Raw genomic sequence first — 15,857 nt, forward strand, 5'->3', positions numbered from 1 at the left:
CGCCATGGTGCAGGACGAAATTAGTAAACTCCTGTAAAGAGATCAAATCTTTTGGGTGTGCAGGTAACATTTCTCTGATCTGGGTTCCAAGTCATAGGACCATAGAGGGAAATGAAATTGCTGATGAGCTTGCCAGGAAGGGGACTGAGTTGGCCCGAGAGACCTCCCACCCGCTCATCGGCATCCCCTGGCAGTTGTTAAAGGGGAACTGCACAAATTACTTCTCAGGAAAACGCAGAAAAGATGAAGATCCATTTCTTCATGTGCTATTTCGAAAACCCTGTGACTCCAGTACAATAGACGAAGGACTCAGAAAGACCTGAGGTCTCCACGCCATTCAATTTCCAACGTAGCTGTGTTTACCGGAAGATCGGCACACACGCGGAAAATCTAGGTTTACCATTTAACCCCCATTGCAGAAGCTGTGGGGACCTTTCAGAGAAGGAGAGTGTAGAATAATTTCTCTGTAAATGTCTGGGTTTAGCAGCTAGACGATTAAGGTCACTGGGCGCTCCTTTCTTCGACAGCCTGGGGCAGTACACCAACCTAATTCCAATCAATCTCCTCCATTATACCAACAGCTCTGGCTGGCTGTTGATATCTGCCTGTTGGAGGTCTCATAATGGTATCAAAACAGCGCTTAAGTACTAGTAGAGGAGTACCAGGCCGGCACTTCAACCATCACCTATCTTTTGGCACAGATCAAACAACGTCTCAAACCACCTGATAGGGTTAGGTTGAAATATGTAGCTAAAGAGAATGGATCTTGCCTATAATAATAATAATAATAATTTTGTATCTGTAGTAAGCCCAATGGCTGATACTTATTTCGTTTTAAAATTAATAAATACTAGTCCTCTAGACTGGCACTACTAGCATTAAATGTATAACATTTATCTATTAACCTATATGTTCCCTGCCTCAGGCTAGGAAATGGTTGAAAGCAAAATTATTTTAGTAAATTTTTCGCCTTGCTGAAGTTTCATTCAGATCCATTTGATCTCGATGAAAGATTTGCAGTCTTGTCTTTGCCAAGGCAATACAGTTGCAGAAGATATGCTCGGTGGTTTCATCATCTTCCAGACAGAGTCTACACTCTATCTCATTTCAAATGGGAATTTTTGAGAGATGATAATTTAATACAGGAGGCAAAAAAGAAAAAAAAATTTCACACTCAGTAGGGCACCCGGACCTGGCCAGACTGGGTTTTTCAACTTTGGACGTGAATTTAACATTTTTCTTTTATAGCTAACGACTTGAGTTTCCTAAAATTTAATTTTCTATCGGCTTATGAATATAATCTTTTAAAAAGGATCCTCGAGCAGGACGAAAAAAAGGCAGAACGCGGGTACCCAACCGAAGGTTTTAAAAAAAGTATCCAACGGAGGGTTAAATAATAGTGACCTGTCAGAAAATCTGCTATTTTCCTGATATCTACTTTACGTATTTTGGCTTGAGTTCTCGTATGGCTTCAAAATGGGTAACTCTTTGAGTATACTCCGCACTATGTACCCTGCATTAGTTTATGCTGGACCTCAAATATGTGCTGTCGACACGGCCCTCGCGAGTTCATTAGAGTGACCCGGAACCCAGCAAAGCACAATTTTATTTATTGCACTAAGTACGTTTATGTTGTTAAGGCATTCGTATAATATTTTCGATTCCGCAGAATGTGAAGCTAGTGCTTTTAATGCAGCTTAAATGATCCAGTATATACGAGTATGTAGCTACGTATGCACCCTTGTTGCTCCTCATAAGATTTACTTTCGCACAGATTGAAATTGCTTCAATTTCAGCCTGAAATATGCTAGGCCCTTTGCCCATCGGTTCGGAGATTTTTGTGTTTGGACCATATGTACAGACTCTGACTCCAGTATTTGTTTTCGAACCGTCTGTGAACCGTTCTGAACTTCTGGGATCGACGCAAGATCCTCCAAGTTCTCATTCATCGTTGTTTGAGATTATGATTCCAAACCTACGGTTAAGAACACATTTTGGGATCATATAGTCTATTAATGAACAGATTATATTCTGATCCAGTATCCAGTGTTACGATACTTGTATGGCCAAAGTCAAGAAGATCTTTCCCAAGTGAGGTTTTAATTTTTTGAGGAAAATATGCAATGAGAATAGTCCTACTACCGCTTCTATATATAACAACAGTGGGGCAGCTGTTAATGGCACTAGTTATTGCTAGACAGGCTTGCCTTTGAAAACTTCGAAGTAGTTGTTTAGCGGTTACTTGTATGGCTTTCCGCCACCAAACAAGGAAGGCATAGGTGATGATTGATCTAATCACCATGGTATACATCCAATGAATCATTTCGTCTAGACATAGACCAGAAGTAGGCCTGCTTAAGGGATATTTGCTGTCACCCTTCCCCTAAAGAATGATGGTATACAGATCGTAGTTGAAAAACGCGTGACTTTCAGAGTACTCTGCAAATACTGTAGCGCAGATTTGTACACATAAATGAAAAGTTTGCTTAGGTGAATATAAACAAAGAAAAGTGCTGAAATAAAGAAAAAAGTTGTTGATAAACAAAAAAATTTAAACAAAAATCTACAATGACGTCAGGTTAACAGCTGACAACCTTCTTGAAATCAACCTTATTTTGGTTCCAATTAAAAGAACTGCAAAACTTACGAGCATGCAAATCTCGATTTGGCATTTATTTAAGACTAGAACGCCTCAATGTCTAATAAAAGCGGGCACGTTTGTAATTGCAGAGCTATCTCAGGACGACGAAAGCTATGGAAGTAGAATACAAGGGTATGCTGAAACAAGTTGAGCAACTTCTCTGTCAACTTGCAGTGTTTTTAAGGGTTAGGTAAGAATATATAGGAAAATATTGAGTGCGCTCATTAAAAACTTTATTTTTTTTTTTAACTTTAAGCAAGTCTGTGAAAGTAGACTAGCCCATCACTGGCCACTACCTACGTCTATCTCTCAGGTAAAGTTTTAATTCCTTCTCGAAAAATGCAGTGGTTTTTTAGGTAATCCATGAAATGGATTCTCAAGTCAAATATTTCTGAATGGATCAAAGTTAACAGAAATCGTAATGTATTTACTGACAAATACAATACGACGCGTGGAGTAGGAGCTCACATTTCAAAACTTTCAAATATAATATTTTTCGACAAAATTTGCAACATGTTACCGAGCGTTATAATGCTGAAATATGTATTACTCGACCGTCTCTGGTCTCAGCTTCATTTCAGTTTTCTTTAATTGCTCGGCCCAATCCATCAATTACAGTCGGTAAATGGCAACGATTTGACCCCAGAAAGTACAGAGCATAATCTAAGATTGTCGCAGTCTATCCATTTTTAAATTCCCAGTCACACACCTAGACTTAGTTCAGTTAAAGTGCGTGAATTTTTCGACGCATGGCGAAGGTATGAAGCCAAAAAGCGCGGATGAAGCCAAATTGGCGCAATTGATATGTTTTGAATTAAACAATGATATGTTTTTGAAAAAACAATGGTAACAATGAAATCGAAAGTGGAATCATAAAAGATTTGGACTATTTGGAACTAATATTTAAAAGACGTTGGGCCGATTTACTGCAGAGCTCTCTGATTGGGTTGAATCCAATTTCTTCGCCACCAGCAGAGATTGTGTATATATGATTTGCACTGACAATTGTTAGTAAGAGGCCTAAAATCAGCGTTTGGTGAATTCTCAATCCAGCAAGAGGCGAAAAATGCAAGAACAAGAACAAGCTAACACAAATTCAATGTGTCTACATTCGAATCCCTAGCACAAAAAAAAGTTATTCGGGTATAGAACTCCATTTAAATGTTGGAGAGTCACAGAAGAAAACAAACAAGTGTTTGAAACAGCGAAAAGTAAAATTCAAATGGAATTTTAAGATCGATTGGGCTTGAAGTAGACAAATTGAAAACAGGCTATGGGAACAAGAATGATGATAATTCGACAAAAAGATTTTTTAAGAACAAAATGATGTCTCCCAACATTATTGGTACTTATTTTAAAAGTAATTTTATGTGGTCGGAAAATAAATGTTGACGCATTTCGTCATTTGTGAGAAGAAACGAGAGAGTTTTATTTGTAAAGGCGGATCAATTTAGAGGTATCGGATTTTAAATTGAAATAACGGGTGATTTTTTAGCTGTTATCTTTTTAAACAGCTGACGCACGTTTCGTGTTTTGTTTCACTGTCAAAGACGGTGCCACATGCCACACAGCACGCGTAACAGTGGACTTGTTGAGAGGCGAGTTCGATGAACATTTTATTTCACGTTTGGGGCCTGTCTATTGGCCACCCAGATCGTGCGATATAACGCCTTTAGATTATTTTTTGTGGGGCTATGTTAAAGCTCATGTCTATTCAGACAAGCCTGCATCAATTAACGCATTGGAAGACCACATTAAAGCATTTATATGTGAGATACCGGCCGAAACATTGGAAAGAGTGTGCCAAAATTGGACTAAGCGGATGGACCATTTGAAGCGCAGTCGCTGTCAACATTTGCATGAAATAATCTTCAAACATTAAATTATATGGACTGTACTATTGATTTAAATAAAAATTACATGCATTTTTCTGAATTTTACGTGTGCTCTTGAAAAACTTTTCTGTAGCTCTTAAAAAATCACCCTTTAGAACAACGAAAATTCCTATTGGTTTGGTAATCTTTATTATTTTTGTGTAGAACCATTAATAGCATTAATTTTTTAATGATAATCCCTTTCAAATGTCGGCCGCAACTGCGTCGTAATTCGACCATCCGTAAATACCAATTTTAAATGACTCCCTGGAGGACTTTGACTTTCAATGCCTCAATCGAAGCTGATTTATCCACAAAGTGTTCAGAATTTACATACCCCCTCAAATAAAAGTCCGTGTGTGATATCACACGATCTTAGTGGCCAATCCACGGCATTCGCCATTCAATGGCGCCAACCTCGTTTTTGAAGAAGTATGGCCGATAATTTTTCCAGCCCATAGTCTGCACCAAACGGTTATTTTTAATGGGTGTACATCCGATGAAGCGACGCTTGGAGTGTTTTAGAGAAAGATTCTGCGTAAGATTTTCGGACCTTTGCACGTTGGCAACGGCGAATATCGCAGGCGATGGAACGATGAGCTGTATGAGCTTTACGACGACATAGACATAGCGCAGCGAATGAAGATCCAGCGGCTACGTTGGATGGGTCATGTCGTCCGAATGGATATAAACGCTCCAGCTATGAAAATATTCGATGCGGTACCAGCTGGTGGTAGCAGAGGAAGAGGAAGGCCTCCTCTGAGTTGGAAAGATCAGGTGAAGAAAGACTTGCCTTCACTTGGTGGGTCCAATTGGCGCCGGTTAGTACGAGAAAGAAACGACTGGCGCGCTTTGTTCAACTCGGCCAAAGTCGCGTAAGCGGTTATCGCGCCAATTAAGAAGAAGAAGAATGGCTGCTCTTTAATGGTTTCGGGTTGCTCTTCAGCCCAAATACGGCAGTTTTGCTTATTGACGTAGCCATTGAGCCAAAATAGGTATCATCGCTGTACAGTCATGTGCACCATAAGTGGGCCTGAGCGCGCGATGGACACATTTCACAGAACGTCGATTTTTACAATACAATTGCGCGATTTGTAAACGTTTTTGAGTCGTAAGTCTTTCCATGATGAAATGCCAATGAATACTGAAAAAATTATGTATTTAGTTTGACCGTAGTCAAGCGTCATCTGTTAACAAAACCCTATTTTAAAAAGTACCTCCAATCTGATCACCCTTTATAACTAAACCTAGTATTTCGGTTACGGCCACAGTATCCAAATGCGTTGCTGCGTGACAACCATGGTAGAACAAATGCCTCCGCGTGCATTTCTGCCGTGAATATACACCTGATATTTCATGTCTGCGATTTTTCCGATTGGATTGCTTTGGAAAGTCGAAATAAAGATATCAGAAACCATCAAGAACCCCCGAAGAAAATAAAATTAGAATTAAGTTATTTATGTTTCAAAAAATATTGCAATCAGATCGTTTTTAGTCCTGAAGACGGAATCTTTTGTGGATGGAAGGCATATTAGGAAGCGAATCAGCAGCATATTTTATATTTAAGTTTTTAAGGGTAAGACAAATGTTCAATCCAAATTTCCTTAAAATCAAATAAAATGTATCATATTCGCCACATGTGTGAGGTGGGCGTGGCACTTTATATATATATAATTGGGTGTTTGGCCGAGCTCCTCCACCTATTTGTGGCGAGCATCTTGATGTTGTTCCACAAATGGAGGGGCCTACAGTTTCAAACCGACTACGAACGGCAGATATTTTTTTATCAGGAGCTTTTTGATGACAGAAATACACTCGGAGGTTTGCCATTGCCTGCCGATGAGCGACCGTTCATAGAAAAAAATGTTTCTTAATGTTGGTGTTTCACCGAGATTTGAACCAGTTTACCTACATTTCATATTCTGTCTTTGCAAGTGAAAGTTTTATTAAAATCGGAGCATGTTTTTGGTCGACGAAAACCAATTGGACTCGAATTTATACGTGTGATTAAAACTAAAATCGTTTAACTATGCTTCCAATTATTCCTTGAGGATTGCTCATTGATAAGTTAACAGTGTTTGTGAAAGATATCAATTGCTTTGCATAGGACTGAGCACAGTGTCTACCACGAGCAGTGACTTAATTATCCATATTTCTGTAGTTATTACGACAACAATATTAATGGTGAATGAAAATCCTCTAATCTGCTTCAGTCTTTTTGATGCCAGTATAGGAAAGATTATGCTAATATTCATACGTAATAATCTCGTCAATAAATGTACACTCCTCTGTCATAGATGACTGCATCTTTGAATGAGTTTTATTGCTGTTGATGAAGTTCACTACAAAATGTCTTGCCTTGTTGCCATATGCAACAATAGCTCATTAAGTTTCTTTTACTTTTTACTACATTTAACTACCTGAGTGCTTTTAATACCTAGGCTGCAGCAAGCGTGATAACAGCCAGTTGGAAATTTCACTTCCTCAAAAGTAGTTTACACTAACATACGTACATACGAGTATGATGTGTGGTCTAAAATGGACGAACCAAATTAAAACGAAAGAGTGTATAAAAAGAATATTCGCGTCTAAGTACATTTATAAAAAGTAAGCGTCCAATGTAATGGGTACACTGATTGGCCAGTGCCGCATATTACAGTATTACACCTGCCCACCTGCCAACCGGCCAACTAATAAACTTGGTAACAAACTAAGTAGCCGCTGTTAAACAAAATCGCAATCATACCGCATTTTGTGGCCGTTACAAACGGCTGAACGCAGCCGCCGTTTATTAAAGCCCACCGAACGAAATTTGTTATAGGGAATTTTAGATATTGTGTGTATGTATGTAAGTTTGTATGTAAACCATACATGTGCATGCATTCATGTACGCATTTTTGTTGTTTGTGCTCACCTTAATGGATTTACATGCGATTTTCGGTGTATAAAACCAATATTCAGGATATGCCAATGCTCATTACTGAATTTGCAGCAAACATGATCAAGTGCAACACCGCATTACCGCTACTTCTATTGGGTTCGTATATGAAATGTACACAAATTTATTTACGAGTATATCGAAAAAATCACTCTTATCGTCCTTGCAGCGCTCTGTTGTTCTGCAACAATTGGTCGTCTCAATAAACGCAGCGGTTATCACTACAAAACGCCAGTTGGACCACCACACGGACCTGTACATGGATATTACGAGAGTAGCAATACCCTGCACCCACACGAGTTGCCTTCAGGTCCATCACATGAGGTACCGAGCAGCTCCTATTACGATTACAAACCCTCCTCCCAAAGTGCTCACGCGCATGGTAGCGGCGGTGGTGGTGGTGGTGGTGGTAGTGGTGGCAAGTCAGGTTACAGCATTGGCAGTGGTTTGCGTTCCATCGCGCAAGGTTCAGCGAATCAGGCATACACCGCTGTTGCCAATCAACATGCCGCCGCCAAACAGGCAGCTTTTATTGCTAAAAATACATTGGCGCAGGCTGCCTCGCAAGCGGCGGCCACCGCACAGGCAGCACTGGCCGGCAAACAGGTGATTCTTCAAGAATTAGAACAACAGGCAGCCGAAGCTCAGCGTTCGCTCTCGCGTGAATTGGAGCAATTGAAGTCAGCTAAAGTTGCTTCTCAGTTAGCGCAGCAAACGGCTCAAGCTGCTAATCATCATATTTCAGTGTTAACAGCAGCCGTAAACAATGCAAAATCGGTAGCTGACCAGGCTGAGCAGGCTTCGAACGAGGTGGCGAATCAATTGGCTTCTCAATCGTCAATGGTCGGTCAGGCAAAAAGTCGTGCCGAGCAGGTGGAGGAACAACTGAAACAGGCGCGTGTCGATTTCGAGGCTACGAAGGAAGCGGCGCTAAAAGCCGCTTCTTCCGCCGCCGAGGCACAAGTGAATGCATCGAAGGCGGCCGCACATGCCACCATCGGCTTGCATGATACCACCAATCACAATCCTCCCAGCGCGGAAGCGGATGACTCGTCGTACGATATTGAGACCACTGGCATGGGTCACGAAATACAATATGATGCGCATGACGTCCATCGGCAATGATGGTTGGTTGGCTGGTCGTAGTATTTAGTAAAAATACAAGGTGGCGCAGAATTGGCTAAGACTGTAAGTTTATTGTGAATAAAAAAATATTTACACAAACTGTATTTTTTTGTTGAGCATTTAAATTATTTACTGTTAAGTTGAAAAAGCAAAAGAAACTTTCAATGGGTGATTGCAAGTTGACTCTTGCAATACTAAAACAGTAGTAGACATCGAAAAATTGGAAACAGGTTTTTTATCGCAAGAAAGTTTCTAACATTGCGCATATCTAACAATTTCTAAAGGAACAAGATATAAATTAATAAAAAAAAAACAGTAAGGAAGTCCTTAATTCGATTCGGGCCGAACTGTACTTATATACATTCTGTCAAAACTATATCAGTAATTGTTCATTTAAAAAGCGCGCCTTACACATTTGTCTAAATTTTTTTTTGTTGGAATGTTGGTACCATTGTTCTCTCTGGTGTCACAGAGATTGAGCGAGATCTGTAAATTAGCTTGTTTTTTGCATTTAATTATATCAGTGAACCGCAGGTGTGCTCTGCAATTTTCACTATGGATAAAAATATCGAACAAAGAATTTGTCTTAAATTTTCTGAAAGGGATTTCGTGTACCGAATTGTTGAAAATATTACAGAAAGCCTATGGCGAGTGTGCTTTATTAAAAACACCGGTCTACGAGTGGTATAAGGCTTTTGCAGAGCGCCGAGAAGTCGTGGAAGATTTTCCCCCATCTGGTCGCCCGATCAACGGATAAAGTCAAGGAAATGGGTTCTGGAAAACCATCATTTAAGTTTGAGGGAGGTAGCTCGTGACTTTAGCGTGTCTCACTAATCAATTCGAAACATTTTACACCATCAATTGGGCACGAAACACGTGAGAGTTGAATTTCTATAAAAAAAAGAGGTTGTCTGTAAAGTCTGTTTACTGACGATAGTTTAACGTGATAACGTCATAAGAAAATACTGATTGAATGGTTGCATTTTTCAAAAGAAAATTTTAATTTTATTTGTTTGATAGATATTTTGTATGGATATAGAGAATGAGGTAACATTAACATAACATAATATACTTTAACATAACATAACATAACATAACATAACATAACATAACATAACATAACATAACATAACATAACATAACATAACATAACATAACATAACATAACATAACATAACATAACATAACATAACATAACATAACATAACATAGCATAACATAACATAACATAACATAACATAATATAACATAACATAACATAACATAACATAACATAACATAACATAACATAACATAACATAACATAACATAACATAACATAACATAGCATAACATAACATAACATAACATAACATAACATAATATAACATAACATAACATAACATAACAGAACATAACATATCATAACATAACATAACATATCATAACATAACATAACAGAACATAACATATCATAACATAACATAACATAACATAACATAACATAACATAACATAACATAACATAACATAACATAACATAACATAACATAACATAACATAACATAACATAACATAACATAACATAACATAACATAACAGAACATAACATATCATAACATAACATGCGTGCAGCCGGCAACATAGAATTATTAGACGTTATCACGTCAAAAAATAATAATAACATTAAAACAACAGGTATTATTAACAAACTTGGTTTTATTTTAAATTCTTCAAGTAAATCAAATTAATAATAATCAATAAGAAGACATATGCAAATACAAATACATACGTGAATTTATATATGTACATATGCGCATATACATACATATGTATATACGCTCACTTAAGTAGGAGAGAGCAAGATGTCGAACGTTGCCGTTCGGTTGCTTTGTTTGCTTTGTCGTTCGTTCCGCGCTTTCGCTTGCAGTTCATTCAAGGTAACGGCAATGAGCAAGGTAACGACAAATGAGCAAGGTAACGACAAATGAGCAAGATAACACCAATGAGCAAGGTAACGACACATTTTTTCGTGCGTGCAGCCGGCTAAATCGAATTATAAGACGTTATCACGTCAAAATTCATCGGAAGAAGGTGGCTGAAGATATGCTTGAGCAAGTGAATACGGACCTAACATTTATCCAGCTCATCATAACAGGTGATGCGACGTGGGTATAGGAGTTTGACATGCAAATCAGTCAACAGGCGGCTGAATGCCGCTATCCACATGAGACGAAAACCAAAAACCCACGTCGGTCAAAAATGAAAGTCATGCTACTGGTTTTCTTTGATTATCATGGTGTTGTGCACTCGGAATTCGTTTCAAATGGTTCTACTGGTTCGCGGACGCCGCTTTTAGTCGATAGAGGCCATTAAGGAGAATTTGATGAAGAAGATCTCTTCGAACGCGTTTAAAAGGTGCTTTGATGGCTGGACTAATCGTTGGCATGTACCTATGTATTGCTTCGAATGGAGCCTATTTTGAAGGCGACAAAATAAATTTAATATTTAACCAAAGACCAAGCAAATACCACCGCGCAAGCACCGTATTCACCTGATATGGCCCCGTGCGACTTCTTTTTGTTTCCCAAGTTGAAGTTACCACTTCACTCGACTTCAGTCGACAGAGCAGGTGAAAGAGAATGCGACGAAGGAGCTGGAGACCATCCCTTCGTCAGCCTACCAGGGGTGCATGGAGGATTGTGTTAAACGTTGGCTCATGTGGTTTGCTTCAGACGGGTCATATTTTGAAGGAGATAAAATAAATTTACCTGAAATTTAGCTCCATCCTAATGATATTTATGTTGGATCAAAATGAGGAGGTGGAGTTTTATTAAGTCCTCATCGCGATACAGGCATTTGCTTACACGTTATTTTTTGAGCAATAACATCACTTTTTATCTTTCTAAAATTTACCGTTATATGGAAGCAGCGTTATTCGCCATTTGATGTGTTCACATAGCGTGAAAGTTTTAATAGGGCATGGGACGCAAGAGCAAAAGTTCGTTAACTGAAATTAAAAGACCAGTTATAAAATACTACGTGGAAAGGAAAACTTAGAAACAATTAGCGGAAATTTTAAACACGAAGACGTACTGAGGCGATACCGATTAGAGAACAGGACGGACTACATTAAATAAAAGAGCCAGACGAAGAATTTTCTCCTCTTGAATAACACGTGAAATCAAACATCAGCAGCGGCTCAAGACCCCTCTCCATATAACTTTAGCATCGCGTTGACCATCGCTTCGCTTTGACGGAACGTGGGAAACTGTAGTGCCTTGCGAGGGGGGTTCAATAATTACCCGTGTTAGAAATGAAGACATCATTTTTTTTTTTTAATGTTTTGTTTTTTTATTTTTCAACATAATCCCCTTTTAGAAAGATACACTTCTCCCAACGCTCCGGCCATTTTTTTTTTAGAACAATGCATATTTGTGAATTTTTGGCAAACTATAATGTTGTTTTTAATGAAACTTGGTGGAGATGTTAGTGAGGTGTTAAGGAACACTCTTTATAACTTTAAATTATTCGGGAAATAATATTTTTTTAATTATTTGCATTCAAAATGCCCTCGGGAACTTCACTATAATTTCCCACATTACACTCTATATTTTTTAACATTTCACTAAAATTCACCAAATATACACTCACACGCGTGTTTTTACTGATTTTTATGCTAATATTCTAATTATTTCTATTAAAATTAAATGCAAATTCATTTGCCCATGCAATCACTTTCCAATTTTAAGCGTGAATAAGAAGAAGATTGGAATGACAACAGTATGGTGTTGCCGGATGCCTGCAAATGAAAACAAAAATTAAGTACTTGAGTTTAGTAATAATGATGGGGATGGGGGTTATTGTGCCTCCTTACTACATACACGCATATGACGTTTTAATTTGGGTTCAATGGTTTTAACACGGAAAGGAGTTTTACGCAAAAATACTGGGGATTGCGTAGCCGGAGTTGGACTGATGAGGGTTATTTTTTTGAAGCGCGGCTAAAGGCCGCCCACGCGATAAGGAGTTCTACGCAAAAATACTGTTTTAATTAATTTAATTTTAATTACTTTATTATTTTTTGAGATACGCTTAATATCATTGTTTTTAAGTTTAAATGAGTTGTATGTTTTTATTTGCGAAATTATTTCTCAACTTTAAATTACAGCAAAAAATACTGCAGTTTTACAATGAACCTTCCACTGAACATCCTTACGTGCGAACTTCGTTTTCATTTCAGGTGTATGGCAACGCCAACTTTTCGCTAAATTAGAGAACTTTCACATTAAATTACTTAAAAACTATAAGCCTCCGGCAGGTTCTGTTTTCAGTTTTAAGATGGGGATACACCCCTCTATCACGCCCTTTTAACCGTTTTTTTTTCAAAGCATTATACATTATACTAAAGTTTTCCCTTTGTCGATCTCTCCAAAATACGTCACTTTCTCGGCGATGACTTCCTCATTTGGACTAAATTTTTTTCCCGCGAGCCATTTCCTCATGTTAGGGAACAAAAAATAGTCGCAGGGAGCCAGATCGGGTGAATATGGGAGGTGCGGTGGACATAACGGTCACAACTCGACGCAAAAATTCCTCCGGATCTCGCTTAAATTGCTCCAAACACTGCTTCGAAGGTAACAGCCGCACCAGCTTGTTGTACACTGGGAGCAATCGTGGCACCCACAGGCACTTTTTCATGGCAGAAATGCACACGGAGGTTTGCCATTGCCTGCCGAGGGGCGACCGCTATTATCAAAAACTTTTTCTTTATTTTGGTGTTTCACTGAGATTCGATTTGCTGCCATGAGACTGTCATAATTATACCGCTCGGGTTTTTGGAACTGCCTGCAGTATTGTGGCGGCAGAACCCTTGAGCGAGGTAGCCAATGCAACAACTTTGCCTTCAGTATTCCAGTGATTTGTTCTTGCTTTTGTTTCGTACTGGAACTTAAATATAGGGAATGGCACAGCGGAGCTTTTACCTTGGAATCACTGGTTGAAATATTCGGACGAATTAAATGTAGCTCACATAAGCGAGTATTTACTACATCTGGATAGACCCGATTTACACGAGGAGACATCTGGAAGGGAGACACTGGAAATTCTCTTTTGAAGTTTCATTCGTTCACACGGGCAAGAATGTTTCCGCGACATTTTGACATTTAACACTTTAGCATCGTCTGGTTCGGATGTATTCTAGCACGCGCTTACATGTAAAGCAGAGAGCGTTCGACAACAGTTTCTTAAATATATGAATGAAAAATGCAAACTGGTTAAATAATAAATAATTTGTTGTTTTTTTATTGAAATATATTTATAAATTCTTATACTTGAATAAAAAAAATTAAATTAAAAATACTTCATATGTAAATAATTAACTTAAAATGAACTTGAGTAACTAGAAATGCGAGGAAAATTAGAATTCAACATAAACATGCCCCATAATATATTTTAAATTATTCCTACTTTACTAGCAAAAATAATCGTGCATTTCCCAAGCAGTGTTCGGATGTTTGTCATCTTTGTTATCTTCCAAACCAACACATAACTCAGAACCTTCTCCCACAAAAGAAGAAAACGAATGAAGCAACTGTCAAAAATTGGAAAGATTGGAAATACGAATAAGAAGAGCAAAGCGTGTCGCCGAGTACGGGAGACAAAATCCCTTCTCTCTTCCCCGACCGTCCTTCGCCCCCGAACAAAATGTTTCCCTTCCAGATGTCTCCTCGTGTAAATCGGGTCCTTCTCTCTTCCCCGACCGTCCTTCGCCACCGAACAAAATGTTTCCCTTCCAGATGTCTCCTCGTGTAAATCGGGTCATAGCAACGAAGCAACATAAGCGAATACTAAGGCGAATTGAGTACTGAAGATGGCGTCTTTCCAAAGCAGTTATTTTATATTTCGCGATTTGACAAATCTATCTGCGTAAGAAATAAGGGGTTTTGAAAAAAATTTAAAGACAATATTTAATTTACATAATTTTGTTTTAACTGGATTTATTTTAAAACAAATAATTATAAATATGTATATAGCGAAACTTTTCCATTAACTTCGAAACAGTTTTTTTTCAGTTAATTTTGGTACCTTTTTTCCTGCAGCCTGCCATTTTGTCTATCAACTGTGCACGAACCTAGAGATTGGCAGTGTTGCTAACTACTCAAACGAGTTCCTGAATGCACTCTCACATAAGAGGAGATAGTTTTAAAGTTTTGCATCTTGACATCTATATCAGAAAATACTTTGTAAATTCCTGCTAAACATCAAACTGATGCATAGACACATGAAACCGAGGGGTTTTAAAGGTGTACTACATGGCAGACCGTTATTCGACTCCCCGAGTACTGCTAAGAATCAACACAGTCAATGCTCATACCATTGGTTTGTTTACGAAATCAGTGATTACAAATATGCAAATCTGTTAATTGCTTTGTTTAATTTTAATTGATTTTCAAATACACCTAAATTTAAATTAAAACACACAACTTGTCACAATTGACTAACTACGCAGCAACATTCACGCACCATTTTGAAGCTTTGCACATTTGATTTCGTAAACAAATTAATGGTATGAGCATTGACTGTATTGATTCTTATCGTATATCAATACCACAAGCTAAATTTTGTGAAGCACATCCCAACTGACGTGTAATCTCAAATTCCCCTCAAATTTTATTTCACATCAGATTAATGCCCGAATTCTGTAAGCAGTCTCAAGTCACTTATTGAGACTTTTCGTGGTGAAATTTGATTTTGAGACTAGTTGCAATTCAGTAAGCAATCTCACGTCATTAGGCTAAAAAAAAAAGTCACTAATTAGTGATCTATTTCTGAGCAGCTCACAAAACGAAAAATATGGAAGAGGAATTAATTATTTTATATACATACATATGTATATTGCAAAAAAAAGCGCGAAAATGAAGCGAAGTAAAATGTTTTGGGTAAAAATTTCTTAGGAACACGAATAATTGTGTATATATTGACGTTTTAGAAACATGCGTAGACGGATTCTGGCAAGTTTACGCAGCACGGAAGACCCATTCCTTCTGGAAGAAGACGTTTTCAGCAGGTTTTTTAGATTCCCGCAATCCTTCTGCTGGGAACTTATTCAAGATCTCAAACCAATTGACAAGTTTGAGCGGAGTTTCAGAATTCCATTTGAGCTTCGTGTGGGCTTGGTAATTAATAAAAATATATAGGTATGCATTACAAACTTTCAGTTTGATTCAGTACTATATTTTCTGCCAAATGGCTCCTACCAAAGCGTTATAGGAAACTGCCACTTCTCGACAATGAGTCAA

General features: G+C 38.2%; 1 protein-coding gene across 1 annotated transcript; it reads left to right on the forward strand.

Annotated features, from left to right (window-relative positions):
* The first annotated feature begins 7,485 nt into the window (after positions 1–7,485).
* Positions 7,486–8,578, forward strand: LOC129240079 (glycine, alanine and asparagine-rich protein). Its single transcript, XM_054875556.1, has 2 exons — positions 7,486–7,552; positions 7,623–8,578. Exons 1-2 carry the CDS (start codon positions 7,486–7,488, stop codon positions 8,576–8,578), a joined length of 1,023 nt encoding a protein of 340 aa, XP_054731531.1.
* The last annotated feature ends 7,279 nt before the right edge of the window (positions 8,579–15,857 follow it).

The sequence above is a fragment of the Anastrepha obliqua genome, chromosome 3 (assembly GCF_027943255.1).
Source record: "Anastrepha obliqua isolate idAnaObli1 chromosome 3, idAnaObli1_1.0, whole genome shotgun sequence".
Lineage (NCBI taxonomy): Eukaryota > Metazoa > Arthropoda > Insecta > Diptera > Tephritidae > Anastrepha > Anastrepha obliqua.

Coding starts and splice junctions, on each gene's coding strand:
- LOC129240079 (XM_054875556.1), top strand. CDS start 7,486: ATGCTCATTACTGAATTTGCAGCAAACATGATCAAGTGCAACACCGCA. Junction 7,553..7,622: donor ATTACCGCTACTTCTATTGG/GTTCGTATATGA, acceptor TCGTCCTTGCAG/CGCTCTGTTGTTCTGCAACA.